Source organism: Halichondria panicea, chromosome 11 (assembly GCF_963675165.1).
Source record: "Halichondria panicea chromosome 11, odHalPani1.1, whole genome shotgun sequence".
Lineage (NCBI taxonomy): Eukaryota > Metazoa > Porifera > Demospongiae > Suberitida > Halichondriidae > Halichondria > Halichondria panicea.
Genome location: NC_087387.1, coordinates 1,488,594 through 1,515,485, shown reverse-complemented (window position 1 = coordinate 1,515,485; position 26,892 = coordinate 1,488,594). Strand labels below are relative to the sequence as shown.

The following is a 26,892-nucleotide window of genomic DNA, read 5'->3' as shown; positions in this document are numbered from 1 at the left end:
ACAATTTTTATCATGGCATTGAAGCAAAAATAATTATACGAACATGTACATGATTTTTTGGGGTGGGGAATAGCTATCACTACGTACGTGCAATGCAAAAATATACTTATAATTTTTTTGGGTGGGAACTAGCTATTGCTATGTACGTGCATGCAGTTCAGTCATTCAGTTTATATTCTCACAGTGACATGTGGTTTGGGGAGCTGCACATTGTGTGAGCTCGAATTTCCTCATTCCCTCATTCCCAGGGTGTTGTCTAATGTACTTCCTTGAGACTGAGGATTCATCTTCGGAGTCACTATCAAGGTGCTCGCACTCGTAAGGCAGGTATTCTTGTATGTTCTGTGTCACGCTGCGAATGCGTGAGTGGTGGGCAGCTCGTGGCCTCTTGCCAAACATGGGCTCGTGCGACTCTCGCTCAACCCTTCTCATTTCGTTCAGCCTACGTTCACTTCTTGATGATGTGCTGGCACTCGGGGCCAACAGGAATCTTCGTAGAGCCGAGCTGTGCCGCAGGGGAAGGCCTATTTCGTTATCTGGATGGCAAGATTGAGCTCGGACATTCTCTGTAGGGAGAGAATTGAATCTCACGACTTTTTCTGACGAAGGTGCAGGTGCAACTGTATTCAGATGCACTTGGCTGCTACTCGGTAGATTTGTAGTGGTGTTGCTCACAGCTCTGCCATCAAATTTTGTTGGGCCACTTTCTTCAATACCTGTTGTCTTAGAACAAGACCTAGCAAGCTCTTTGAGTTTGCTTTCAAAGGATTCGTTTTCGCTTAGAAGTTTTCTTAGACTTATTTTTGTCTCCTTTAGGTTTTTCAGCAGTACTTGTGGTTTTACGGCTTTCTTATTTTGCTCAATCAGCTGCAACAGTTTTTGCAGGTTAGCACTTTTTGTCTGCTGAAGCACATCAATTTTCTTTTGGAGCTCATCAATCGTGGCCACAATATTGGTATCTGGTTGCTCCTTGGTGCTTGTTGAGGTGGAGGAGCTTCCACAAGGAATAACCTTCCAGCTCCCGTGCTTTGGCATACTTTTCGGTGCAGAGTTAACTTTCTTGTGATTGACGGGAGGCAACGTTTTCTTTCCTGGGGTAGCTGACGAGGAAGGAGACTCTGCATAGCAAAAAAAATATGAGAAGCAAATTTGTTAGGCAACGTATTCATTCGGCTAGCATGCTACAATTATTACTTACTTGACAAGGCGCCAGCTCCTACGTATGTGGTCTCTCCAAGGCTGATGATACTGATATCATCATCATAATCGGAGTCCAAAGTACTAGTAGTGGGCTCAAGGTTGCCAGGTTGTTGTTCAATCTCCTGTAACAATAATAATAATAATTATGTACTATAATGAATCGTGCGTGCATGTTCACTCTATTATTTTAGCTAGCAAACTACAGAAAAATAAGTCACAATTCATTTACCTCGGCAGATCTCCCCTTATTAGAAGGGACAACCACATCATCTTTGCTGTAAAATGAGCAAAGGAGAACAGACTTGAGAGTTTTGAAAAAGGACAGCTTCTGTCGCTGAGACTTGATCCCAGCAGATTGCCTGCGAGATTTTCTTGCACTTAGTCGAGAAATTCCATGCATCATAGCTCTGCACTTGCTTGATGAAAGAGTAAACAGATCTGTTTGGCCAAAAGAACATTCAGTGATCAGGATTCTGCAGTTTGCAAGATTTGCGCAATGATCGCGTTGTCGCCAAGTAAACATTGCACATGACTTTATCCTTTTGCTGACTTGGCAAAAATAAATTTGTTTTTACACTGAACAAACAGTGAGAGGTACGTATGGCTACAGCATCTTTATTAAGAAAGATATCACAAGAGAAAGGAAGGAAGTGAAGAAAGAGATTGGCTGAAGAAAGATGGGCACACACACAAAGAAGCTCTAGCCTCGAGACTAGGCCGTTTGTTGTTCCTACAAAGAAGCCGGTTGCTAAAGTAGCAGACTTTTTATATCAACTCTTCTGTCAAAACGTTTGTGTACAAATGAATTTCAAATGAATTTATGACAATAATGTGCATGCATGAAATGAATTTTTGGGGTTTGGGGAAACTACGGTAACAACTATTATGTAACAGTACAGTCAGTTTATTGATGAGGGCTACCTGCCTGTGGTGTTGGTCTCATTTGCACCATTTGCTCGCATCTAATCCTTAACTTGTACATCCTAATACGTTCACCCTTTGATGAATGTATGGGGCCCGAGTATCTACGCTCGTACCTATAATTTTGCTCTTACATGCATACATGCACATGCCAAATGTCGTCAGAAGATATAATTGGAAGCCAGGAAGTCGCTGAATATCAACTCACTGAGTTTTTAGGTATTCAGTATCTAGTATCGACTAGCCCTGTCTCTTTTATATGACAATTTTTACCATGGTACAACAATTACAATAAGTGCAAAAATAATATAACATTAAACTGATTTTTTTGGGTGGGGACTATAGCTATTGCTATGTATGTCGTGCAGTGCAAAAAATATACGTACATTAAACTGAATGTTTGGGGGTGGGAACTAGCTATTGCTATGTACGTGCATGCAGTTCAGTCATTCAGTTTATATTCTCACAGTGACGTGTGGTTTGGGGAGCTGCACATTGTGTAAGCTCGAATTTCCTCATTCCCTCATTTCCAGGGTGTTGTCTGACGTACTTCCTTGAGACTGAGGATTCATCTTCGGAGTCACTATCAAGGTGCTCGCACTCGTAAGGCAGGTATTCTTGTATGTTCTGTGTCACGCTGCGAATGCGTGAGTGGTGGGCAGCTCGTGGCCTCTTGCCAAACATGGGCTCGTGCGACTCTCGCTCAACCCGTCTCATTTCGTTCAGCCTATGTTCACTTCTTGATGATGTGCTGGGACTCGGGGCCAACAGGAATCTTCGTAGAGCCGAGCTGTGCCGCAGGGGAAGGCCTATTTCGTTATCTGGATGGCAAGACTGAGCTCGGACATTCTCTGTAGGGAGAGAATTGAATCTCACGACTTTTTCTGACGAAGGTGCAGGTGCAACTGTATTCAGATGCACTTGGCTGCTACTCGGTAGATTTGTAGTGGTGTTGCTCACAGCTCTACCATCAAATTTTGTTGGGCCACTTTCTTCAATACCTGTTGTCTTAGAACAAGACCTAGCAAGCTCTTTGAGTTTGCTTTCAAAGGATTCGTTTTCGCTTAGAAGTTTTCTTAGACTTATTTTTGTCTCCTTTAGGTTTTTCAGCAGTACTTGTGGTTTTACGGCTTTCTTATTTTGCTCAATCAGCTGCAACAGTTTTTGCAGGTTAGCACTTTTTGTCTGCTGAAGCACATCAATTTTCTTTTGGAGCTCATCAATCGTGGCCACAATATTGGTATCTGGTTGCTCCTTGGTGCTTGTTGAGGTGGAGGAGCTTCCACAAGTAATAACCTTCCAGCTCCCGTGCTTTGGCATACTTTTCAGTGCAGAGTTAACTTTCTTGTGATTGACGGGAGGCAACGTTTTCTTGCCTGGGGTAGCTGACGAGGAAGGAGACTCTGCATAGCAAAAAAAAAATATGAGAAGCAAATTTGTTAGGCAACATATTCATTCGGCTAGCATGCTACAATTATTACTTACTTGACAAGGCGCCAGCTCCTACGTATGTGGTCTCTCCAAGGCTGATGATACTGATATCATCATCATAATCGGAGTCCAAAGTACTAGTAGTGGGATCAAGGTTGCCAGGTTGTCGTTCAATCTCCTGTAACAATAATAATAATTATAATGAATCGTGCGTGCATGTTCACTCTATTATTTTAGCTAGCAAACTACAGAAAAATAAGTCACAATTCATTTACCTCGGCAGATCTCCCCTTATTAGAAGGGACAACCACATCATCTTTGCTGTAAAATGAGCAAAGGAGAACAGACTTGAGAGTTTTGAAAAAGGACAGCTTCTGTTGCTGAGACTTGATCCCAGCAGATTGCCTGCGAGATTTTCTTGCACTTAGTCGAGAAATTCCATGCATCATAGCTCTGCACTTGCTTGATGAAAGAGTAAACAGATCTGTTGGCCAAAAGATTTGGAAGAACATTCAGTGATCAGGATTCTGCAGTTTGCAAGATTTGCGCAATGATCGCGTTGTCGCTAAGTAAACATTGCACGTGACTTTATCCTTTTGCTGACTTGGCAAAATAAACAGTGCACCGTTAAAAAAATTTGTTTTTACACTGAACAAACAGTGAGAGGTACGTATGGTTACAGCATCTTCATTAAGAAAGATATCACAAGAGAAAGGAAGGAAGTGAAGAAAGATTGGCTGAAGAAAGATGGGCACACACACACAAAGAAGCTCTAGCCTCGAGACTAGGCCGTTTGTTGTTCCTACAAAGAAGCCGGTTGCTAAAGTCGCAGATTTTTTATATCAACTCTTCTGTCAAAACGTTTGTGTACAAATGAATTTCAAATGAATTTATGACAATAATGTGCATGCATGAAATGAATTTTTGGGGTTTGGGGAAACTACGGTAACAACTATTATGTAACAGTACAGTCAGTTTATTGATGAGGGCTACCTGCCTGTGGTGTTGGTCTCATTTTCACCATTTGCTCGCATCTAATCCTTAACTTGTACATCCTAATACGTTCACCCTTTGATGAATGTACGGGGCCCGAGTATCTACGCTCGTACCTATAATTTTGCTCTTACATGCATGCATGCACATGCCAAATGTCGTCAGAAGATATAATTGGAAGCCAGGAAGTCGCTGAATATCAAGTCGCTGAGTTTTTAGGTATTCAGTATCTAGTATCGACTAGCCCTGTCTCTTTTATATGACAATTTTTACCATGGTACAACAATTACAATTAAACATTAAGTGCAAAAATAATATAACATTAAACTGATTTTTTTGGGTGGGGACTATAGCTATTGTTATGCAGTGCAAAAAATATACGTACATTAAACTGAATGTTTGGAGGTGGGAACTAGCTATTGCTATGTACGTGCATGCAGTTCAGTCATTCAGTTGATATTCTCACAGTGACGTGTGGTTTGGGGAGCTGCACATTGTGTAAGCTCAAATTTCCTCATTCCCTCATTTCCAGGGTGTTGTCTGACATATCTCCTTGAGACTGAGGATTCATCTTCGGAGTCACTATCAAGGTGCTCGCACTCGTAAGGCAGGTATTCTTGTATGTTCTGTGTCACGCTGCGAATGCGTGAGTGGTGGGCAGCTCGTGGCCTCTTGCCAAACATGGGCTCGTGCGACTCTCGCTCAACCCTTCTCATTTCGTTTAGCCTACGTTCACTTCTTGATGATGTGCTGGCACTCGGGGCCAACAGGAATCTTCGTAGAGCCGAGCTGTGCCGCAGGGGAAGACCTATTTCGTTATCTGGATGGCAAGACTGAGCTCGGACATTCTCTGTAGGGAGTGGATTGAATCTCACTACTTTTGCTGACGAAGGTGCAGGTGCAACTGTATTCAGATGCACTTGGCTGCTACTTGGTAGATTTGTAGTGGTGTTGCTCACAGCTCTGCCATCAAATTTTGTTGGGCCACTTTCTTCAATAGCTGTCGTCTTAGAACAAGACCTAGTAAGCTCTTTGAGTTTGCTTTCAAAGGATTCGTTTTCGCTTAGAAGTTTTCTTAGGCTTATTTTTGTCTCCTTCATGTTTTTCAACAGTACTTGCGGTTTTACGTCTTTCTTATTTTGCTCAATCAGCTGCAACAGTTTTTGCAGGTTAGCACTTTTTGTCTGCTGAAGTACATCAATTTTCTTTTGGAGCTCATCAATCGTGGCCACAATATTGGTATCTGGTTGCTCCTTGGTGCTTGTTGAGGTGGAGGAGCTTCCACAAGTAACAACCTTCCAGCTCCCATGCTTTGGCATACTTTTCAGACTGAGTGCAGAGTTAACATTCTTGTGATTAACGGGAGGCAACGTTTTCTTGCCTGGGATAGCTGACGAGGAAGGAGACTCTGCATATATAGCAAAAAAATAAAATGAAAAGCACATTAACGACGTAATCATTCGGCTAACATTCTATGGCCATACATAATTGTACTATACTTCTTGACAAGGCGCCAGCTCCTACGTATGTGGTCTCTCCAAGGCTGATGACACTGATATCATCATCATAATCGGAGTCCAAAGTACTAGTAGTGGGCTCAAGGTTGCCAGGTCGTCGTTCAATCTCCTGTAACAATAATAATAATTATGTACTATAAAATAGTCAATTAAATCGTGCATGTTCACTCTATTATTTTAGCTAGCAATACTACAGAAAAAGAATTATTATCAGTCACAATTCATTTACCTCGGCAGATCTCCCCTCATTAGAAGGGACAACCACATCATCTTTGCTGTAAAATGAGCAAAGGAGAACAGACTTGAGAGTTTTGAAAAAAGACAGCTTCTGTCGCTGAGGCTTGATCCCAGCAGATTGCCTGCGAGATTTTCTTGCACTTAGTCGAGAAATTCCATGCATCGTGTAGCTCTGTACTTGCTTGATGAAAGAGTAAACAGATCTGTTGGCCAAAAGATTTGGAAGAACATTCAGTGATCAGGATTCTGCAGTTTGCAAGATTTGCGCAATGATCGCGTTGTCGCTAAGTAAACATTGCACATGACTTTATCTTTTTGCTGACTTGGCAAAAATAAAACAGTTTTTTGTTTTTACACTGAACAAACAGTGAGAGGTACGTATGGCTACAGCATCTACATTAAAAAAGATATCACAAGAGAAAGGAAGGAAGTGAAGAGATGGGACACACACACAAAGAAGCTCTAGCCTCGAGACCAGGCCGTTTGTTGCCGACAATGAACGACCTGGTCTCGAGGCTACAAAGAAGCGGGTTGCTGAAGTAGCAGAGTTTTTAGTTATCAACTCTTCCGTCAAAATATTTGGTTTATTCGTGTACAGATGAATTTCAAATGAATTTTTATGACAATAATGTGCATGCATGAAACAAATGTTTGAGGTTTAGGGAAACTAATGTAACAGTACAGTCATTCCGTTGGTTTATTGATGAGGGCTACCTGTCTGTGGTGTTGGTCTCATTTACACCATTTGCTCGCATCTAATCCTTAACTTGTGCATCCTAATACCTTCATCCTTTGATGAATGTACGGGCCCCGAGTATCTACGCTCGTACCTATAATTATGCTCTTACATGCATGCACATGCCAAATGTCGTCAGAAGATATAATTGGAAGCCAGGAAGTCGCTGAATATCAAGTTATTGAGTTTTTAGGTATTCAGTATCTAGTATCGACTAGCCCTGTCTCTTTTATATAATTTTTACCATGGTACAACAATTACAATTGTTGCATTTTGAGTGGGGAGATCAAAGGAAACACTGTGCCAATATCTGCCATATGGCACAATATCTAGATACTGGCATAGTATGGCTGAAGTTATCTAAAGCCCACCCTCCACCCAGTAACCTGAAACGGTCCCTTTTATAGTATAACTCTTTCCTTGGCAATCTGTTGTAGAAATTACAACAACGGTAACGAATCGTTATGATGAATTAGATGAAGTTGTATGTGAGCTCCTCCCTGACAAACAAACTGTAGTCTAGGTAACGGCCTTATCAGTCAAGTAGGCTAAAAATCTGTGTCCTTTGATGTAAGCTTTGATGTCTCTTTGTGCATATGCAGTTAAAAAAAAAAAAAAAAAAAAAGAAACCTTTGACTAGCTAGGAAGAGTAGCAGCAGTAGTAGTAGGAAGAGTAGCAGTAGTAGTAGCAGTGCAAGCAGGACTAGACTAGATTAAAAAGTTGGTGGAAGGAATAACTGACCGTTTGGACGTCACCTGGCTGCCAGACTTTCATCTGGACTCTTCCCCCTGAGTAGCTGGCCTTTCTCTAAGCCACAAAACTGAGCAAGAAGCTGAAGAAGCAGCTAGACAGAGACATGTACCTAGCCTTGAGAATTGGGAGGTGTGGCTCAACTAGTTAGCCCAGCCCAGAGGAATTGTTACCGTGGGTACTGAACAACCGTAGAAGTAGGGCTACCCCTGGCTTTACTGAATTAACTAGCTGTGTCTGCTGTCTAGTTGGACCAGATTTAGCTAGATAATGGGGTAGAGAATAGTTGAGCGGTGCTGTGTGTAGCTTGAACTGTACTGGCTGGCAAGAATCTAGTAAGCACCCTATGCACTGATAACTCGTCAGAATGGAGGGTATGTTCTAGGGATCTGGACAGCTGTACATCCAAAGGAGCCAGGGAGTGCCAATTATCTTCTCCCAGTCTCTGACACGCTAAACAAAACGAGCTAGAACTGGGAGTCCCAGCTAGAATTGCTAGCCGGATCTAGACTAATAGAATGACATGGAGGCGTGGTGAGGCCGGATCCACACTAATTGATCGACCTAAAGACGCTCCTGTTCCAGACTTTCACGAATGGTAAGGAAAGGGATAAGTGTGGTTTAATGATAGTTAGACCGGGTTAATAAGGAGGACCGCACCGGTTTGCACATGCGCAGATCATATTCCTACCTCGTGTATTCTACCGTGTCTTCAGGCTCGAACTGCTGTCGATATCATAGTAGCTATGACTGACGAAACTCCCCAACCACCAGTAGTGATCGACAAAGAAGTCGTCAAGACAGCGCTGAGGGAACTGCTGCACGACATCCCCGCCTTTAGAGCGTTTTCTGAAAAAGCAGGGGAATCCTCAAGGACAAGCAGAGTCCAAGATCCTCCGGGTGAGTACCACCCAGATTAGCAATTTTACTTGGGTAATAAGCCTAGGTAACACAGCAGAATGAGAAATGAGAAATGAGAAATGAGAGCCACCGTGAGCGGTTGGATGAGAGTGAGAAGAGTGAGAGTGAGAAGAGAGAACGTGCGGGCATGAGGGCCCACACAGTGAGCTAGAGGGGCTAGAGTACCCCCCAACGTGGTACGAGCAGAGTGCTCCAGGTATTTGAGTCAGTGAGTATTAAAGGTCTAGAGTCCTTGAGCTATGACCCGGGTTATGCACACAATATTGTGGCAAACTTAGCACCTACCCCTCCCACCCCTGGCACAGGAACGGAAGACATGAGCGACTTGAACCTGCCCCTTATAGGAGGCGGTGGAGATGGAGAGCATGGAGAGCGTGGAGACGGAGAACGACGAGTAGTCAACCCCCCAACAGAGCTCGGGACGGCCAAACCCCAGGAACCATCCCCATTCATCCTCGGGGAAGCGTTGCCTGTGGTCCCGGTCAGGCTAGTCAAGCGAATAATCAAGGGCGAGTTCGTGGATATGAGCGAGCTCCTTAAGGACAATATGGAGGTCCTCCGGAGGAGGAAGCAAGAGAGCGACGGGATCCCCGCACCGTACGAGCAGAGAGCGAGCAGGAGGGAGGTCCCGGACATACTTAGTTGGGTGCAGGCATTTAGCCTTTATGCGGCGGTGGTGGCAAGTCAGCACCCGAACAAAGCCAAGGAGTTGTGGGCCTATCTGGCTATCCTGGTGGGAGAGGCTCAGCGGTGTGGGGGACGTGGGTTCGTAGCATACGACTCACTGTTCCGCCAGCAGATGACGTCGTTTGAGGCAGTCGACTTCTCTAAGATCAACCAGTCACTGTATTCGACAACCTTTCTAGCACAAAGAGGAAGGGGAAAATTTTGCTCAATCTGCACGGCGTCGGATCACGGCTTAGAAGAATGCGCCCTGCAACCAAGCAGAGTGATAAGAGTGAGCAACCCGGCCCCTTCGAGAGAGGAATACCGTCCCCAGGGGTTTGAACTGCCTCGTAAGAAGCGAAGGAGGGGAGCCTGTTTTGCGTGGAATGACGGCCGATGCGAGGCGGAGAACTGCTCCTTCGAGCATGTATGCTCACGGTGTGCGGGACCTCACAAGAGATGGTCTTGCCGCTCTCGAGGGAGTGATGAGAGGAAAAGAGAGGATCCTGGAAAACCTCTGGCCATCCGCTAGCTGGTGCGCGGACGAGTCGTCCGATTGTTGTTTTGAGTATATAACCAGACTCCTGACACTTAAGCCGTGAATTCACAACCAGACTTATTAGTGTTACTACGGTGTATGAATATTATTCCCTTGTTGTATGGTCAAATGAGGACCCATACGTTGCATATGTGATGATTTTGTTACTTAAGTTGGAAATAAGTAGGTAAGGGTCGTCACTAGGCGTTAGCGTAATCAAAATAATTATACCCGGGCCTGACAAAAAGGGCTAGCCCCAACACCCTTGATATAATTATGTTAATGTGTATAGGAATGGTGGCAATGACTGAGGGCCTCTATCCCTATCGTAATGAGTTGCGAGTGTTGGAAGGAAGGAGACCCAAAGAGGGTAGCAGAGAGCTACCACCAGAGTTTGCGAAAGTAACTACCCCCTTAGTGGTCAGGGAATAGAGGACGAGTATGAGTCAACACCCGGACAAGTGGTATGCCACCTACATTGAGAGCGGCCTGCGGGAAGGTTTTAGGATTGGCTTCCGATATGAGGACTGTGTCTGCACCTCAGTAAAAGCTAACATGCACTCAGCGGTGACGAATAGTGAGGTTATTGACAGTTATCTGGGAAAGGAACTTTCAATGGGTCGGGTGCTTGGCCCCCTTGACCCACGAGTGGGGGCACAGATGCAGGTTAGTCGGTTCGGTGTTATCCCAAAGAACCACCAACCGGGAAAGTGGAGACTAATTTTAGATCTGTCACATCCTGCGGGTGCGAGTGTGAACGATGGTATTGAACGGGAACTGTGTTCTTTAAAGTATACCTCGGTGGACGAAGCAGTTCAAAGGTTTAGTGAATTGGGAAAGGGGGCGCTGCTTGCAAAATTGGATATTGAGAGTGCATACAGGCTGATCCCAGTTCACCCCGACGATCGTCTGTTGTTGGGTATGTCGTGGAAAGGGAACCTCTATGCCGACGCTTCCCTGCCGTTCGGTTTAAGATCGGCTCCCAAGATTTTTAACGCCGTAGCAGATGCTTTAATGTGGATTATGGGCCAGCAGGGGACCCGAGCCATTCACTATTTGGACGACTATTTATTGTTTGGTGCCCCCAACACCCCTGAATGCCAGCTGGCGCTTGCTCGGACGCTAGCTACCTGTGATCGCTTAGGGGTCCCGATCGCCAAGCACAAAACGGAAGGCCCTGCATGCCAGTTAACCTTCTTGGGCATTGAACTTGACACCCAAGCGGGGGTGGTGAGACTACCACCGGAAAAACTGATGCGTTTACAGAGAGAAATCCGAGGTTGGTCCGAACGTAAGGCTGGTTCCAAGCGAGAGTTACTCTCTCTGATCGGTCAGCTGCAACATGCGTGTTGTGTGGTAAAACCGGGAAGATCATTTTTGAGGAGAATGATTTCATTGTCCACGGTAGCCAAAGAACTGCACCATCTGATTCGGTTGAATTTGGGTTTCCGATCGGACCTACAATGGTGGGCTACCTTCTTACAATCATGGAACGGGGTCTCAGTTACAGGCCCACACCCAAGCCAAGCGTGGCAGGCAACCATAACCTCGGACGCATCAGGCAACTGGGGTGGTGGATCCTTCTCTTCGGAGGGCCACTGGTTTCAGCTACAATGGCCCTCTTCATGGGCAACAGTTCATATAACTGTAAAAGAGCTTCTCCCAATCATAGTGAGCATTGCGTTGTGGGGCAGATCCTGGCACGGGTCTAGCGTACGTTGCAGATGTGATAATGCGGCAGTGGTGGCCATAATTCGATCAGGCACCTGCAAGGACGATTTGGCTATGCATTTGTTGAGGTGTCTCTTTTTCTTCGTGGCCGCATTTGACATTAAACTGTGGAGTGTGCATATACCAGGGGTGTGCAACGGGGCAGCCGATGCCCTTTCGAGAGATAATCATACTTCCTTCCTGGTACAGGTCCCATCGGCCAGGCGTCAAGCAGATGTCATCCCGCCAGAGATGTTGGAGGTCCTGGTCACCAGACGCCCTGACTGGACGTCGCTAAGTTGGACAGAGCTTCTCAAAAGTATTTCTCAAAAGGACTAGCTGATTCCACACAGAGGACCTATAGTTCGGGCCAGCGGCGCTATCTGAGATTCTGCAGAGAGAGTGGAGTCCAAGCAGTTCCTGCCTCGGAGCGCTCGTGTTGCCTCTTTGCGACCTACCTGGCCGAGGAAGGACTCACTCACAAGACTATCAAAGTATACCTTGCCGGGGTCAGATTCCTGCACATTGCGGAGAGCCAACCAGACCCTTTTGCATCTGTGCTTCATCGATTGGAATATACCCTACGCGGTATTAAGAGATGCGAAGCTGCTAAGTGTCAGGGAAAAAGAGAAAGACTGCCCATGTCCCCCCTCCTACTGAGGAAAATGAAGGCAGTGTGGGACTCTTCCCCTGGTGGCCACGATACGGTTATGCTCTGGGCGGCTTGTTGCCTGGCCTTCTTTGGTTTTCTTCGTATCGGGGAAATGTCTGTACCCAGTGACGATAAATTTGACCCGTCGTGTCACTTGATCGTCAGCGACATAGCGATTGACAACCCTAAGCTACCCACGGTGGTCCGGGTCACCATCAAGCAATCCAAAACAGACCCTTTTCGACGAGGCGTTGATTTATTTCTGGGTAAAACGGACTCTGATTTGTGCCCAGTGCAGGCAATACTGTCATATCTGCGGCTTCGGAGTCGGGCAGAAGGCTCCCTGTTCAAGTTTAAGGATGGTCGTATGCTGACCCGGTTACGGTTTGTAGAAGCCATCCGGGCTGCTCTGTCGGCAGCAGGAGTAGATGAGTCCAAGTACAACGGCCATAGCTTCCGCATTGGAGCGGCTACCACAGCAGCGGCTAAAGGTTTTGAGGATTCGGCTATCAAAACGCTGGGAAGATGGCGGAGTGTGGCCTATTTGGACTACATAAGGACACCTAGAAGTCAGTTAGCAAATTATTCACGTTTATTGTGTGCATAAGGTCACAGTCACTGTCAATAATTATCATGATGTGTATGATGTGGAGAGTCCATGCATCCCAGGGAGCGTACAGGTTGGGCTGAGGTGGCATAGTTTGGGGGGCAGGCTGTGCCTTCCTTTGTGGGCTGGTTTGGGGGATTCCCCTAACCTTCACCTATACCACCTGGTCATTTCCGGTGGAGGTGGGGGTTTCCGGTCCAGCACTTTAGCCAAAACTAACACTATCCTTTTGATAAGTGTGACTACGTCCTAGGCCTTAACGTTCTCTCAGGAGGACCGCAGCTTATTAAGTGTGGTTTAATGATAGTTAGACCGGGTTAATAAGGAGGACCGCACCGGTTTGCACATGCGCAGATCATATTCCTACCTCGTGTATTCTACCGTGTCTTCAGGCTCGAACTGCTGTCGATATCATCCCACCCACCCTCTCCGTCTTTATGAGGCTTGCCTTTAAGGCATGCCTTGTGGAGACGTGATCTGTGCCGGGCCGGTTTGGGGGGATTCCCCTAACCTTCACCTATACCACCTGGTCATTTCCGGTGGAGGTGGGGGTTTCCGGTCCAGCACTTTAGCCAAAACTAACACTATCCTTTTGATAAGTGTGACTACGTCCTAGGCCTTAACGTTCTCTCAGGAGGACCGCAGCTTATTAACACTGTTAAACAGATTCAGTGGTAGGCAGAAAACGTTTTTCATGCGTCTGGTGCATTCCACAGTCACCACAAGTAGTTGAAACTAGTTGTCCTATAAAAGGAGTGATGTGTACACGGAAAGGAATGCACAAGGAATGCAACAAATCAGTTGTTACACAGCTCACTCGTGCGCACATTGGATATATTGGCTCAGTAGTGCACTTGCCCTCGAGGCTTGTGGCCCTCGGGCCTAAGTCACTACTGAGCCATGTGGCACTCGTGCATGTGTCACAACTATAATTGTTGCATTTTGAGTGGGCAGATCAAAGGAAACACTGTGCCAATATCTGCCACATGGCACAGGTCAAGCCTTGAACTGTGCCAATATCACTCGTGCATGTGTCACAACTATAACATAGAGGTCACTGTAGCCAGGTTTGAATTCAAGTTTGTATAGAGATCTTGTCCAAAAGAGGTGAGTACTGTGTAGTACTACATGTAGTGGTCTTCAATGCTGTACATGCATGTACTTAAATCTATGTGAAATGTTGTATTTTTATTCAAGCTTATACGTCATGGGATCATGTGAGTCTCAACCAAGGCAATGTTACCAGAGTTGCTCGTGTGGCGGATGCCTAGGATGTCTACTTTGTTGTTGTGGATGTGGATATGGATTTGGTATGGCTCCTAATTCTCCTAATAGGAAACAAGTTTTGACATCAAAAACCTCCACTGATCCATCCCTTCCCCCACACCCCCCAGTTATTCAGAAGTTCTACTCGCCTACTCCTCCAACTCCTCCAAATTAGCCTCCTCAAGAAAAGACAAGAAAACTGCTTAGAATAGCTTAGTCATGGTATATACTGTATGTATATAAGCTTTGGTAGTGGATACCACATGATTATGATTTTGTGCTTTAGTGATAGTAATAATGACCCTCTTAATGTTATAACTTTGTCATAGTTTACTCAATATCAAAAATGTATTATATTAGAGGGGATATACCAGCCAGCTAAAGTTAACGTCTATGGCACACATTCATTAACAGCCAGAAGTGACCACAGAAGGCTAATAGACTTTATAGACAATCATGCATGTTTGTCGGACGGGTTGAAACATGAGCTCGGACATTCTCTGTAGGGAGTGGATTGAATCTCACCACTTTTGCTGACAAAGGTGCAGGTGCAACTGTATTCAGATGCACTTGGCTGCCACTCGATAGATTTGTAGTGGTGTTGCTCACAGCTCTACCATCAAATTTTGTTGGGCCACTTTCTTCAATAGCTGTCGTCTTAGAACTAGAACAAGACGTAGTAAGCTCCATGAGTTTGCTTTCGTTTTCGCTTAGAAGTTTTCTTAGGCTTATTTTTGTCTCCTTCAGGTTTTTCAGCAGTACTTGTGGTTTTACATCTTTTTTATTTTGCTCAATCAGCTGCAACAGCTTTTGCAGGTTAGCACTTTTTGTCTGCTGAAGCACATCAATTTTCTTTTGAAGATCATCAATCGTGGCCACACGAGTGGTATCTGGCTGCTCCTTGGTGCTTATTGTTGAGGTGGAGGAGCTTCCACAAGAAGTTACCTTAACAACTCTCTACCAGATGTATACAGAGCACAACAAATTGATTTAATGGTTTGCACATGCACATAGATCTATAGCTAACACGATCACAATAGCCACACTTATTCACATCTTCCTATAATTATTTGCTATATATACAGTATCAAGTTTTTGTCAGGTGTGACCCACAAAGTACATTACCGTCTGGTATACAGCATTCGAATACTTCAGTTTACAATGTAAGTCTTTCTTCTGTCTTTCTTTTAATCTTTAGACAGGCCACGATGTCCTGCAAGGTTACTACAAAAGAGATGCTGTAAACTTACAACTGCATGCATGAGCAAAAGCTTCCCCCTAGTAGGTATACATTAGTTATTCAGAAGCCTTTATAAGTAATCACGTAAGTATGAAATTCTTACGGATATTATTAAGGCAAGAGTGCATGCGTGTTTTACAGCTTGACTACTACCATCTCACACTCTTCAATTATGTTAATCTATACTAATCTACTTACTTACCTCTAATGAGGTTGAGTGATCCGGGGGCATGGGAGTTTTCATCGGTTGTCTGAGGGTGATATAGATACATGCATGTATAGGAAATGTTCAACATACTCAGGGTGGAAAGCCTTTGGCTCCAATCCCCCCCCCCTCCCTTCCTAAAATTTAGCATTCAGGTATGCTTAGGCAACCAAAACATTTTTCCAGGCACGTCTCTGGGTCAGCAATGTTGTATATATACATAAAACAAACAGTTAGCCTTTTTTTAGTAAATGTTTTTAGACCCTCCCTTTCAATCGTTCCAAAATTCTTGGATTCACGCCTTACTTCAAAATCCTGTATGACACGTGCACCCTGATCAACTTGAGCACACTCTTCATGTAACTGTGACGTATAATTATGTTAATCTACTTACTTACCTCTATCTAATGAGGTTGAGTGATCTGAGGGGTTTTCATCGGTTGTCTGAGGGTGTATATAGTGAAACATACCCATGCAGGGTGGAAAGCCTCTGGCTCCAATTCCTCCTCCCCCCCCCCCCCCCCCCAATTTAGCATGCAGGTACTAGTTGTATAATGAGAATGCTTAGGCAATGTATAATATTAACAGAAATTTAACCCTGCAGATCCACAAGACCACTGGGGTCAAGCAGCTTGAGAACAAAACTTTTTTGCAAACACATACAGCTAGGGATACACAAGCAGACAAATACACACACAAACAGATTATCCAGACGATTGGCAAGCACAATAGTTTTTGAAAAAATGTAACAGAGTAATCAGCTAAGCACTTCGAAATTTCAGGATAGATCGATCATTGCGAAAGGACCGTCTTCAGCTACAGGTACTACTTTTTTTCTCTATCCCACAATATATTCTTTTCAGTGAGATCAGAGAAGTTTTGAAAAACAACTGCAACTTCCAACTTACGCCGGATTGTGCTTGGATACGATAAAATCCGACCCTTTAGACTTTGAAGAAAGAGCCTGAGTTGGATAGATTGCCAGGTGTATACATTAGAGTCCATAGCATATCGTACATAATTATATAATGGTAGACATGAAAAACCCTATATAAATATCTATACTTCTATATAATATACAATAAATTATCGATAATCTAAAATGATGTACTTGTGGCTAATAACCATCCACAGAGCTGCCATTCCCTTGCTTGACAAAACACCATTACTGGCTAGAGGTATTTTTTTGGATAGGAGTAGAACATCTTGCACACAGTCATAGAGACATATCCGAAAACACTTATGGTCTATCAGAATAGTCGGTACCAGGTTTGACAGTCCAGGATGTTGTAGTGACGTCTCTATGAACGATGAAACAATGCATGTGGCAATTGTTTGCGGCAGATTTGAGGGCGTCATTTTTTTTAAAGCTTCAATCGCTGTAGTTTCTCCATCGGAATCAGAATCACTATATTGTCTTCATCATCATCGCCGTTCTGCGGGAGCACCAAATTGGATCCCCTCACTCGGGCATCTGGGGTGCCATGCCATGTTTCGGTACTTCCCATTCCAAGGAATTTAGCACTCACCCCCACCCCCTGAAAAAAGAGATCCCTGTACTTGTGCTTTTTCTCAAGAAATATTTCGTTCGTTGCACACAGAGGTATCAGAATATGCTTAGTGATTGCTAGCAACACGTCAGATTCTTCGAAAGTACCATGTGTGAGACTAGGGGGTGGCCAGTTAGTCTGTCCGCAATCCTTGATGAATTGCAAATAGGGAAAGTATTCTGATCAGAAATCACAAACAAGCTGTCAAAGAAAATCGCCAATTTAGCCCCTTTATGTTCGTGCGGTACCAGATTAAACGTCACAGAGGAAAAACTGGCAGAATGATCAAAAAACGACGTTAAACGCTGGGCAATAAATTGAAAATCATCTTTTGGGCGAACATCTTCAAAGTTCTTGATCTATAAAAATGGTTTCTTAGCATACATGCATGTAATTTACAAAACACAGGGAGATTCAGTGACAGGGAATGTAATACCAAGAATACACAATACTTGAAGAGAGTAATGAACGTAAGGTATACCCTGCATCAGATATATGCGGAAAGTAACATGGGACCGCCTGTAGTCTGGCTGAACCAGTATTATATCACTGTTGAGTAAAAGCTAGCAGAAGCTAAGCTTACTTGCACACGTTTGAGGCCACAGAATAGCTAGCTATATACGCGGCTTTAATTCAAAGCACTTCAATTTATGCAAGCCTCAAAACTACTGTGTGCATGCGCATGTATTCATGTAAGCTAAGAATGAGGGCTTCTTTACTGACTCTACTGTGAACCTACTTTATCTAGTGGAGTCACAACAATGGCAGTAGATCTATGTTCTTCTCAAGCTTGAGTCAAGTTTGCTCGGGTGCACAGGGTTCATGTGCTAGCCAGTGTACTAGAAACTGAACACTCGGCAACGCAGTTGCTTCTGTCCGCTTCTTAGATACTGCTAGGCTTCATCACTCATCAAGTTTGTAGTTTTGTAAATTGTACTTGACATGTACGTATACATCTATACCCATCATAGACAGAACCTAAGTCTGCTATTAGATCTATAATGTACTCACACGCCGAGGTGAGGGTAGAAGTATAAAGTTGACTTACCAACTCAGCTTGTTCAACAGTAGCCATTTCCTGTCTCTTCTGTACAGAGAAAGAACACACCAGCTAGATCTAATAATTAACATTAACACACATAGAGTGTTAATTGTCCCTATAGACCGGCCATGAACCCATGCAACTGCACACTAGCTGATGTGACTAATCTACTCACCGATCATGATGATGTGGAAGCTGTATGCTGATGGATCTGGAACATAAATTAATACATCTCCTAATTCGTAGATCGTAAATGTCAGTTGCATGTGATGCTAATAATGTAATGTATCAACACTATAGTTGTACATGTTTATGACGTTGTAACGGATTGGAGTTATGCTCTCGTCTGATATCTTGTTTCCACACTTTTTAGTGTTTCCCCCGGCCAATCCTAGCATTTTTTCACATTGCAAATGTTTTTCTAGTCGGATGCTATGTAGCTTTGGCACCTCCACCGAGGCATCAGCACCCGTGGTGCTTTCATTTTATCATCAGTGAACTCTTTAATTTTTCTGTCAAAACGTTTGGTTTATACGTGTACAAATGAAGTTCTAACAATAATGTGCATGCATGAAACGAATTTTTGGGGTTTGGGTTTTTAGGTATTCAGTATTTAGCCCTCTCTCTTTATACAACAATGACAATTTTTATACAATTACAATGAAGTGCAAAAATAATAATTAAACTGATTTTTTTGGGTGGGTATTGCTATGTATGTCGTGCAGTGCAAAAAATATACGTACATTAAACTGAATGTTTGGGGGGTGGGAACTAGCTATTGCTATGTACGTGCAATCCATGCAGTTCAGTCATTCAGTTCATATTCTCACAGTGACGTGTGGTTTGGGGAGCTGCACATTGTGTAAGCTCAAATTTCCTCATTCCCTCATTTCCAGGGTGTTGTCTAACGTACTTCCTTGAGACTGAGGATTCATCTTCGGAGTCACTGTCAAGGTGCTCGCACTCGTAAGGCAGGTATTCTTGTACATTCTGTGTCACGCTGCGGATGCGTGAGTGGTGGGCAGCTCGTGGCCTCTTGCCAAACATGGGCTCGTGCGACTCTCGCTCAATCCTCCTCATTTCGTTTAGCCTACGTTCACTTCTTGATGATGTGCTGGCACTCGGGGCCAACAGGAATCTTCGTAGAGCCGAGCTGTGCCGTAGGGGAAGGCCTATTTCGTTATCTGGATGGCAGGACTGAGCTCGGACATTCTCTGTAGGAAGTGGATTGAATCTCACCACTTTTTCTGACGAAGGTGCAGGTGCAACTGTATTCAGATGCACTTGGCTGCTACTCGGTAGATTTGTAGTGGTGTTGCTCACAGCTCTACCATCAAATTTTGTTGGGCCACTTTCTTCAATACCTGTCGTCTTAGAACAAGACCTAGTAAGCTCTTTGAGTTTGCTTTCAAAGGATTCGTTTTTGCTTAGAAGTTTTCTTAGGCTTATTTTTGTCTCCTTCAGGTTTTTCAGCAGTACTTGTGGTTTTACGTCTTTCTTATTTTGCTCAATCAGCTGCAACAGTTTTTGCAGGTTAGTACTTTTTGTTTGCTCAAGCACATCAATTTTCTTTTGGAGCTCATCAATTGTGGCCACAAGATTGGTATCTGACAGCTCCTTGGTGCTTGTTGAGGTGGAGGAGCTTCCACAAGTAATGACCTTCCAGCTCCCGTGCTTTGGTATACTTTTCAGTGCAGAGTTAACATTCTTGTGATTGATGGGAGGCAACGTTTTTTTGCCTGGGGTAGCTGACAAGGAAGGAGACTCTGCATAGCAAAAAAATATAGTGATAAGCACATTAATGACGTAATCATTCAGCTAACATTCTATGGCCATACATAATTATACTATACTTCTTGACAAGGAGCCAGCTCCTACGTATGTGGTCTCTCCAAGGCTGATGATACTGATATCATCATCATAATCGGAGTCCAAAGTACTAGTAGTGGGCTCAAGGTTGCCAGGTTGTTGTTCAATCTTCTGTAACAATTATTATTATTATCTAATAATAGAATCGTGCATGTTCACTCTATTATTTTAGCTAGCAAACTACAGAAAAATAAGTCACAATTCATTTACCTCGGCAGATCTCCCCTCATTAGAAGGGACAACCACATCATCTTTGCTGTAAAATGAGCAAAGGAGAACAGACTTGAGAGTTTTGAAAAAGGACAGCTTCTGTCGCTGAGACTTGATCCCAGCAGATTGCCTGCGAGATTTTCTTGCACTCAGTCGAGAAATTCCATGCATCATAGCTCTGCACTTGCTTGATGAAAGAGTAAACAGATCTGTTGGCCAAAAGATTTGGAAGAACATTCAGCAGTCAGTGATCAGGATTCGGCAGTTTGCAAGATTTGCGCAATGATCGCGGCGTTGTCGCTAAGTAAACATTGCACGTGACTTTATCATTTTGCTGACTTGGCAAAAATAAACAGTGTACCGTAAAAAAAATTGTTTTTACACTGAACAGTGAGAGGTACGTATGGCTACAGCATCTTCATTAAGAAAGATATCACAAGAGAAAGGAAGGAAGTGAAGAAAGATGGGCACACACACAAAGAAGCTCTAGCCTCGAGACCAGGCCGTTTGTTGTTCCTACAAAGAAGCCGGTTGCTAAAGTTGCAGACTTTTTATATCAACTCTTCTGTCAAAACGTTTGTGTACAAATGAATTTCAAATAAATTTATGACAATAATGTGCATGCATGAAATGAATTTTTGGGGTTTGGGGAAACTACGGTAACAACTATTATGAACAGTACAGTCAGTTTATTGATGAGGGCTACCTGCCTGTGGTGTTGGTCTCATTTGCACCATTTGCTCGCATCTAATCCTTAACTTGTACATCCTAATACGTTCACCCTTTGATGAATGTACGGGCCCCGAGTATCTACGCTCGTACCTATAATTTTACTCTTACATGCATGCATGCACATGCCAAATGTCGTCAGAAGATATAATTGGAAGCCAGGAAGTCGCTGAATATCAAGTCGCTGAGTTTTTAGGTATTCAGTATCTAGTATCGACTAGCCCTGTCTCTTTTATATGACAATTTTTACCATGGTACAACAATTACAATTAAACATTAAAGTGCAAAAATAATATAACAAACATTAAACTGATTTTTTTGGGTGGGGACTATAGCTATTGCTATGTATGTCGTGCAGTGCAAAAAATATACGTACATTAAACTGAATGTTTGGGGGTGAGAACTAGCTATTGCTATGTACGTGCATGCAGTTCAGTCATTCAGTTTATATTCTCACAGTGACGTGTGGTTTGGGGAGCTGCACATTGTGTAAGCTCGAATTTCCTCATTCCCTCATTTCCAGGGTGTTGTCTGACGTACTTCCTTGAGACTGAGGATTCATCTTCGGAGTCACTATCAAGGTGCTCGCACTCGTAAGGCAGGTATTCTTGTATGTTCTGTGTCACGCTGCGAATGCGTGAGTGGTGGGCAGCTCGTGGCCTCTTGCCAAACATGGGCTCGTGCGACTCTCGCTCAACCCTTCTCATTTCAGTTAGCCTACGTTCACTTCTTGATGATGTGCTGGCACTCGGGGCCAACAGGAATCTTCGTAGAGCCGAGCTGTGCCGCAGGGGAAGGCCTATTTCGTTATCTGGATGGCAAGACTGAGCTCGGACATTCTCTGTAGGGAGAGAATTGAATCTCACCACTTTTTCTGACGAAGGTGCAGGTGCAACTGTATTCAGATGCACTTGGCTGCTACTCGGTAGATTTGTAGTGGTGTTGCTCACAGCTCTACCATCAAATTTTGTTGGGCCACTTTCTTCAATACCTGTCGTCTTAGAACAAGACCTAGCAAGCTCTTTGAGTTTGCTTTCAAAGGATTCGTTTTCGCTTAGAAGTTTTCTTAGACTTATTTTTGTCTCCTTTAGGTTTTTCAGCAGTACTTGTGGTTTTACATCTTTCTTATTTTGTTCAATCAGCTGCAACAGTTTTTGCAGGTTAGCACTTTTTGTCTGCTGAAGCACATCAATTTTCTTTTGGAGCTCATCAATCGTGGCCACAATATTGGTATCTGACAGCTCCTTGATGCTTGTTGAGGTTGAGGAGCTTCCACAAGTAATGACCTTCCAGCTCCCGTGCTTTGGTATACTTTTCAGTGCAGAGTTAACATTCTTGTGATTGATGGGAGGCAACGTTTTTTTGCCTGGGGTAGCTGACGAGGAAGGAGACTCTGCATAGCAACAAAATATAGTATAACTTATGAGAAGCACATTAACAACGTAATCATTCGGCTAACATTCTATGGTCATACATAATTATACTATACTTCTTGACAAGGAGCCAGCTCCTACGTATGTGGTCTCTCCAAGGCTGATGATACTGATATTATCATCATAATCGGAGTCAAAAGTACTAGTAGTGGGCTCAAGGTTGCCAGGTTGTCGTTCAATCTCCTGTAACAATAATAATAATAATATGTACTAGTGTTGTTAAGAATAAACTTGTTATCAGTATCATGTTAAATTGTGCATGTTCACTCCATTTATAGCTAGCAAACTACAGAAAAATAATATCAATTGCAAATACTTGAATATCAAATGCAATTTATTTACCTCGACAGATTTCCCCTCATTAACAACATTTTCTTTGCTGTAAAATGAGCAAAGGAGAACAGACTTGAGAGTTTTGAAAAAAGATAGCTTCTGTCGCTGAGGTTTGATCCCAGCAGATTGCCTGCGAGATTTTCTTGCACTTAGTCGAGAAGAAATTCCATGCATCGTAGTAGCTCTGCACTTGCTTGATGAAAGAGTAAACAGATCTGTTGGCCAAAAGATTTGGAAGATCAAGAACGGTGAACACTGATTTGATCGGGGTATAAATTCTAGCTTGGAAGATTTGCGCAATGAACTGCGTTGTCGCTAAGAGTCAGCTTGTAAACATTGCACGTGACTTCATCCTTTTGCTAACTTGGCAAAAATAAACAGTGTTGTGTACATGTAAAAATTTTTTTTCTTGAACCAGTACTAAGTGAGAGAGGTATGGCTACAACTGGAGATTCAGCATCTACAGAAGCTCAAGGTCGACAGCCGACTAGGCGTGAGAGAGCATACCTACCTGCCCAGCTACCAGATGACTTCCTCTGCGTGGAGGCCACCCGTTCCACTAGGCACAGAGAACCAAGGCAAACAATAATACTAGACTGGCACATGTGTAGTATTGATAATACCTTGTTTATAATACACTACTAAGTATACTATATGGCGTACGGATATTGAAGCTAGCACATGTGTTGGGTGTGCTTCGTGTCTAGTCAAGTCAGTATGTACATTGTAGTATTCTGTACGATCGACCATAGATTGAAGACGTAAATGTCTGTTTATTCCCTCTTGTGCTCTATACAGGGAGCCTCATCTTGCCCCGATGACCTATGCCCCTCAGGCCGGTGTCCCACAGCAACAGGTTCAACAAGGCCCTCCCAACAGTGTGGGCAGACTCAAGTTGACCGTCTCACAGGTGTGTGCGTCTCTGTCAATATAGCGAGTACATTAGATTGGACAGTTACTGGTTTAACAGGCTTGGGAAGGAGACTAATTTGTATAGTAACCATGCTCGATCATATGATCATATCCGAGAAAAAGTAAATAGTGAATAGTGTTGTAGTAACCCACAGCCCCTTGTCATATCAGGTGGGGGAATTTCGTGTAACCATGCTTATAACTATAGTGTACGTGTTTGTGTGTTTGTGCAGGCCAAACTGATCAAGAACTATGGTCTCACTCGTATGGATCCGTACTGTCGTATTCGTATTGGCCACACTGTGTATGAGACACCGACAGACATCAATGGATCTAAAAATCCTCGATGGAATAAAGTGTTTGCCACGTACGTCCATTTTTAATATACTGTATAGCGAGTATATTTCGATGGTATAAATGTTTATGGTTTTTGCTGATTAAGCATTATATATCGCGAACATTTATACCCCCGAATTTAATATTGCATGCATGCACGCATGCTACAAAAAGGCTGCTATTCCGCGGAAACCTTAAATATACCCGCTATGCGGTATACCCTGAACCTGCCATTGAGGTCAAGCAACCATTTCCTCTTTTGAAACCACTAATAAGTGCCCCTACACTCACCACTAAAACGTTGACTCTTCGTATTTAGTGGGGTCTTGTATGATGAAGTATGAACCCTAAAGAGACCACCTCTCTATTGAGACCACTCAGTACTGTCCCTACAATGCTCACACTCTTGTTCTTCCCTCGTAGACATTCCATGCTCAAAGTTTGTGGAAGTTATTATATTAAATTTCTCTACACAGTAATCTTGCTCGAGGTGTGAACAGTCTGTATGTGGAGATCTTCAACGAGGTCAGTAACTGTTACCCCCCTTGTTATGAAAGTAAAACACAGCAGTATTGAGCCTTATTATGATAAATAATGAGTTCTAGGTACAGTAACGAAACTCCTTTATAGCGGATATCCTCCCGTACGTACATAGAGAGGTTGTTGAGGGGTTGTTTGTACCAAGTTTATAGGACCTGGGTGCCTGGCCTTTACATGTGTATCGCAGTTGACCTTTCTCCAGGGGTAGCCTCTTTCCCTAAGGATAGCCTTTCTTTTCTAGGGGTAGCCTTTCCTCAGGGGTAGCCTTTCTCAAGGGGTAGCCTTTCTTCTCTAGGGGTAGCCTTTTACGAGTGGTTCCACTGTATGTTCACATCACTGAGTGCTAGGAATAAGTGTAGTCCCTCCCCCCCACATCCTACAGCGCTACCTGGCTCTGGATGATCGTGTAGCGTGGGCTCACTTTGAATTCCCTGAGGATCTGTTCAATGGGGAGACAGTGGAGGAGTGGGTGCCCCTCAATGGTCGTCAAGGCAATGGGGAGGAAGGGAATATCAACATTATCTTGTCTCTACAGGTTAGAGAATGTTTTGTGGTTCACACTCACTAGTAACAGTATAGAATTTACTTTTTAGTAGAGGAATGTAGTGTGCATTCTAACACTAATTTAATGGCCAGAGCTGTACAATACTATGTGCACTAACTGGTATGTGCAGTGCTTACGCTGTGTATACACACTGTAACTGTGTATTGTCTCTAACTGTTGTTCCTGTCCAGGTTGCTCCCCCACAAACCTCGTACCAACTCACTGCTTACGGTAACCAGCCTGTTGCCATGGTACCAGCTCAGATGCCTGGAGCACAGGTAAGACCACAGGTAAGACCACACTAGCAAGAGCAATCATCATTATATCTGTATTATTGTGTTCGTCTGTTCCAAAGCACCACTAATTTAAACTTTGTCTATGGCTGTAGATGACAAGAGGTTCGTGTGAATCCGTGTCTCTGACACATGTAGCTACATTGTATACCGTTCACTGTAGAGCTATAACTGTATAATCTTTAGCACATTTTTAGAGTTGTGTACTTTAGGCTTAATAGCGTATAATCCTAACCCCCCATCCCTCGCCCCCCAGATGTACTACCAGGGTGGTTACCCACCCGTCTACCCATCCTACCCCCCGGCTCAAGTACAGCCACAGCCACCCCCTCAGCAACTACCACCCTCTCAAAGTGAGTATATACATGTACTTGAATTACCCATGACCTATCATTTAGTCTTGTGCATGTTGTCCGTTTAACTGATTACCTTGGAGGAAAAAAGTTGTGGCTATTACACTGTTGAGAGGGGGGTTTGTATGCAAGCTGTTTATTTGAGACCTGGGAGTCTGGCCCTAATTATTGCAGTTGGCCTTTCATCAGAGGTGGTCATTAAGGGAGGTTCCACTGTTGTATTAACATTATTGTCAGCTCCTAGTGATATTAACCCTTGCCCTCTCTCCCCCGCCCTGCACAGTCCCCCAGCCGCCACGTATCAAGGAGGAGGAGGTCAAACAGCTGCAGGAAATGTTCCCGACAGTGGACAAAGAGGTGGTGGTCTCCGTCCTCCAGGCTAGCAATGGACAGATAGACCAGGCCGTCACTAACCTCCTCTCAATGACTACCTCTTAGAGCGCAGAACAATGCATATACTGTATGTACATGACCCACAAATTTATTAGCTCAGTTTATATTCTGTTTTTGTTGTGCTACACATACACGTACGTTACCTAGGCTACTGTAGATCGAAATCATTACTTGTCTTGTGTAGACAATCAATAATTGTTGACAAATAAAGTAATGTTCACACAGAATTTATACCGTATAAAAATTAAAAAACACATAATAATATCAAGAGCTGTGTAAAATCATCAACTGTAACCTCTCTGTGTGTGGCAGATTTAAGAGTTACAATCTCATAACCAGCTCCATTAAAAACGACAAACAAAAACAAGTTCAGATACCCCCCCCCCTCCCTCCCTCATGACACAAGCCCCCTACAAGTTATTTACTGTCCTTTTGTTTGAAAGACAGGGTGGAAGATGTTATTCAGAACCTTGATTGTTCACGACTTGGCCCATCATGCAGAAACTCGTGTCCCAGCCTCTGCCCACATTGACCACAGGATACTCTGAATGCAGTGGCCGTCTCTTGTTCCTTTCTTACACTCTCTGGGCTCACAGTCTTGGAGAAGGCGGGCCAGGCGGAGGGGTGATCGAATTTACGGGTGCTCTCAAACAACTGGTGTCCACATTTCACACACACGTAAGTACCTGCATGTATGTGTCGTGTATGTGTACGTGTATGTCATAATGAATTTTTGTCAAGTTTACCTTCTTCAAAATGATCTC

General features: G+C 43.8%; 8 protein-coding genes and 1 long non-coding RNA gene across 10 annotated transcripts; 5 read left to right on the top strand and 4 right to left on the bottom strand.

Annotated features, from left to right (window-relative positions):
- Window positions 1–29: 29 nt before the first annotated feature.
- Window positions 30–1,749, bottom strand: LOC135344556 (uncharacterized). Its single transcript, XM_064541778.1, has 3 exons — window positions 1,430–1,749; window positions 1,199–1,322; window positions 30–1,118 (listed from the first exon to the last, which is right to left on the bottom strand). The coding sequence occupies exons 1-3, from the start codon at window positions 1,721–1,723 to the stop codon at window positions 166–168; spliced, it is 1,371 nt and encodes a 456-aa protein (XP_064397848.1). The 5' UTR covers window positions 1,724–1,749; the 3' UTR covers window positions 30–165.
- A 650-nt stretch (window positions 1,750–2,399) lies between these two features.
- LOC135344495 (uncharacterized) lies at window positions 2,400–4,305 on the bottom strand. The gene is made up of 3 exons (XM_064541706.1): window positions 3,828–4,305; window positions 3,607–3,730; window positions 2,400–3,524 (listed from the first exon to the last, which is right to left on the bottom strand). The coding sequence occupies exons 1-3, from the start codon at window positions 4,062–4,064 to the stop codon at window positions 2,572–2,574; spliced, it is 1,314 nt and encodes a 437-aa protein (XP_064397776.1). The 5' UTR covers window positions 4,065–4,305; the 3' UTR covers window positions 2,400–2,571.
- Window positions 4,306–8,402: 4,097 nt separating this feature from the next.
- LOC135343780 (uncharacterized) lies at window positions 8,403–10,083 on the top strand. Its single transcript, XM_064540788.1, has 2 exons — window positions 8,403–8,686; window positions 9,013–10,083. Exons 1-2 carry the CDS (start codon window positions 8,533–8,535, stop codon window positions 9,903–9,905), a joined length of 1,047 nt encoding a protein of 348 aa, XP_064396858.1. The 5' UTR covers window positions 8,403–8,532; the 3' UTR covers window positions 9,906–10,083.
- A 123-nt stretch (window positions 10,084–10,206) lies between these two features.
- On the top strand, window positions 10,207–13,349 carry LOC135343779 (uncharacterized). Its single transcript, XM_064540787.1, has one exon. The coding sequence runs from the start codon at window positions 10,353–10,355 to the stop codon at window positions 11,958–11,960; it is 1,608 nt and encodes a 535-aa protein (XP_064396857.1). The 5' UTR covers window positions 10,207–10,352; the 3' UTR covers window positions 11,961–13,349.
- On the top strand, window positions 12,263–13,356 carry LOC135344311 (uncharacterized). The gene is made up of 2 exons (XM_064541478.1): window positions 12,263–12,842; window positions 13,235–13,356. The coding sequence occupies exons 1-2, from the start codon at window positions 12,263–12,265 to the stop codon at window positions 13,354–13,356; spliced, it is 702 nt and encodes a 233-aa protein (XP_064397548.1).
- A 180-nt stretch (window positions 13,357–13,536) lies between these two features.
- Window positions 13,537–14,472, top strand: LOC135343781 (uncharacterized). Its single transcript, XR_010397229.1, has 2 exons — window positions 13,537–13,987; window positions 14,078–14,472. It is a non-coding gene; the product is annotated as an uncharacterized LOC135343781 (long non-coding RNA).
- Window positions 14,473–18,830: 4,358 nt separating this feature from the next.
- Window positions 18,831–20,512, bottom strand: LOC135343648 (uncharacterized). The gene is made up of 3 exons (XM_064540618.1): window positions 20,263–20,512; window positions 20,037–20,163; window positions 18,831–19,949 (listed from the first exon to the last, which is right to left on the bottom strand). The coding sequence occupies exons 1-3, from the start codon at window positions 20,497–20,499 to the stop codon at window positions 18,997–18,999; spliced, it is 1,317 nt and encodes a 438-aa protein (XP_064396688.1). The 5' UTR covers window positions 20,500–20,512; the 3' UTR covers window positions 18,831–18,996.
- A 734-nt stretch (window positions 20,513–21,246) lies between these two features.
- On the bottom strand, window positions 21,247–23,060 carry LOC135343764 (uncharacterized). The gene is made up of 3 exons (XM_064540770.1): window positions 22,767–23,060; window positions 22,481–22,607; window positions 21,247–22,384 (listed from the first exon to the last, which is right to left on the bottom strand). The coding sequence occupies exons 1-3, from the start codon at window positions 22,929–22,931 to the stop codon at window positions 21,432–21,434; spliced, it is 1,245 nt and encodes a 414-aa protein (XP_064396840.1). The 5' UTR covers window positions 22,932–23,060; the 3' UTR covers window positions 21,247–21,431.
- A 45-nt stretch (window positions 23,061–23,105) lies between these two features.
- On the top strand, window positions 23,106–26,355 carry LOC135343767 (toll-interacting protein-like). Of its 2 annotated transcripts, none has more exons than XM_064540776.1 (8): window positions 23,106–23,335; window positions 23,556–23,667; window positions 23,903–24,036; window positions 24,482–24,530; window positions 24,928–25,080; window positions 25,281–25,367; window positions 25,639–25,735; window positions 26,019–26,355. In XM_064540776.1, the coding sequence occupies exons 1-8, from the start codon at window positions 23,193–23,195 to the stop codon at window positions 26,171–26,173; spliced, it is 930 nt and encodes a 309-aa protein (XP_064396846.1). In that variant the 5' UTR covers window positions 23,106–23,192; the 3' UTR covers window positions 26,174–26,355. The 2 variants fall into 2 exon arrangements, with proteins under 2 accessions (XP_064396846.1, XP_064396845.1); XM_064540775.1 differs by having other exon boundaries at window positions 25,281–25,379.
- The last annotated feature ends 537 nt before the right edge of the window (window positions 26,356–26,892 follow it).

Coding starts and splice junctions, on each gene's coding strand:
- LOC135344556 (XM_064541778.1), bottom strand. CDS start 1,723: ATGTTTACTTGGCGACAACGCGATCATTGCGCAAATCTTGCAAACTGC. Junction 1,323..1,429: donor ATAAGGGGAGATCTGCCGAG/GTAAATGAATTG, acceptor TTATTGTTACAG/GAGATTGAACAACAACCTGG. Junction 1,119..1,198: donor AGGAGCTGGCGCCTTGTCAA/GTAAGTAATAAT, acceptor TTTGCTATGCAG/AGTCTCCTTCCTCGTCAGCT.
- LOC135344495 (XM_064541706.1), bottom strand. CDS start 4,064: ATGTTCTTCCAAATCTTTTGGCCAACAGATCTGTTTACTCTTTCATCA. Junction 3,731..3,827: donor ATAAGGGGAGATCTGCCGAG/GTAAATGAATTG, acceptor TTATTGTTACAG/GAGATTGAACGACAACCTGG. Junction 3,525..3,606: donor AGGAGCTGGCGCCTTGTCAA/GTAAGTAATAAT, acceptor TTTGCTATGCAG/AGTCTCCTTCCTCGTCAGCT.
- LOC135343780 (XM_064540788.1), top strand. CDS start 8,533: ATGACTGACGAAACTCCCCAACCACCAGTAGTGATCGACAAAGAAGTC. Junction 8,687..9,012: donor CAGAGTCCAAGATCCTCCGG/GTGAGTACCACC, acceptor CCCCTGGCACAG/GAACGGAAGACATGAGCGAC.
- LOC135343779 (XM_064540787.1), top strand. CDS start 10,353: ATGAGTCAACACCCGGACAAGTGGTATGCCACCTACATTGAGAGCGGC.
- LOC135344311 (XM_064541478.1), top strand. CDS start 12,263: ATGTCCCCCCTCCTACTGAGGAAAATGAAGGCAGTGTGGGACTCTTCC. Junction 12,843..13,234: donor CTACATAAGGACACCTAGAA/GTCAGTTAGCAA, acceptor GCACATGCGCAG/ATCATATTCCTACCTCGTGT.
- LOC135343648 (XM_064540618.1), bottom strand. CDS start 20,499: ATGTTCTTCCAAATCTTTTGGCCAACAGATCTGTTTACTCTTTCATCA. Junction 20,164..20,262: donor ATGAGGGGAGATCTGCCGAG/GTAAATGAATTG, acceptor TAATTGTTACAG/AAGATTGAACAACAACCTGG. Junction 19,950..20,036: donor AGCTGGCTCCTTGTCAAGAA/GTATAGTATAAT, acceptor TTTGCTATGCAG/AGTCTCCTTCCTTGTCAGCT.
- LOC135343764 (XM_064540770.1), bottom strand. CDS start 22,931: ATGCATGGAATTTCTTCTCGACTAAGTGCAAGAAAATCTCGCAGGCAA. Junction 22,608..22,766: donor ATGAGGGGAAATCTGTCGAG/GTAAATAAATTG, acceptor TTATTGTTACAG/GAGATTGAACGACAACCTGG. Junction 22,385..22,480: donor AGCTGGCTCCTTGTCAAGAA/GTATAGTATAAT, acceptor GTTGCTATGCAG/AGTCTCCTTCCTCGTCAGCT.
- LOC135343767 (XM_064540775.1), top strand. CDS start 23,193: ATGGCTACAACTGGAGATTCAGCATCTACAGAAGCTCAAGGTCGACAG. Junction 23,336..23,555: donor ACTAGGCACAGAGAACCAAG/GCAAACAATAAT, acceptor TGCTCTATACAG/GGAGCCTCATCTTGCCCCGA. Junction 25,081..25,280: donor ACATTATCTTGTCTCTACAG/GTTAGAGAATGT, acceptor GTTCCTGTCCAG/GTTGCTCCCCCACAAACCTC.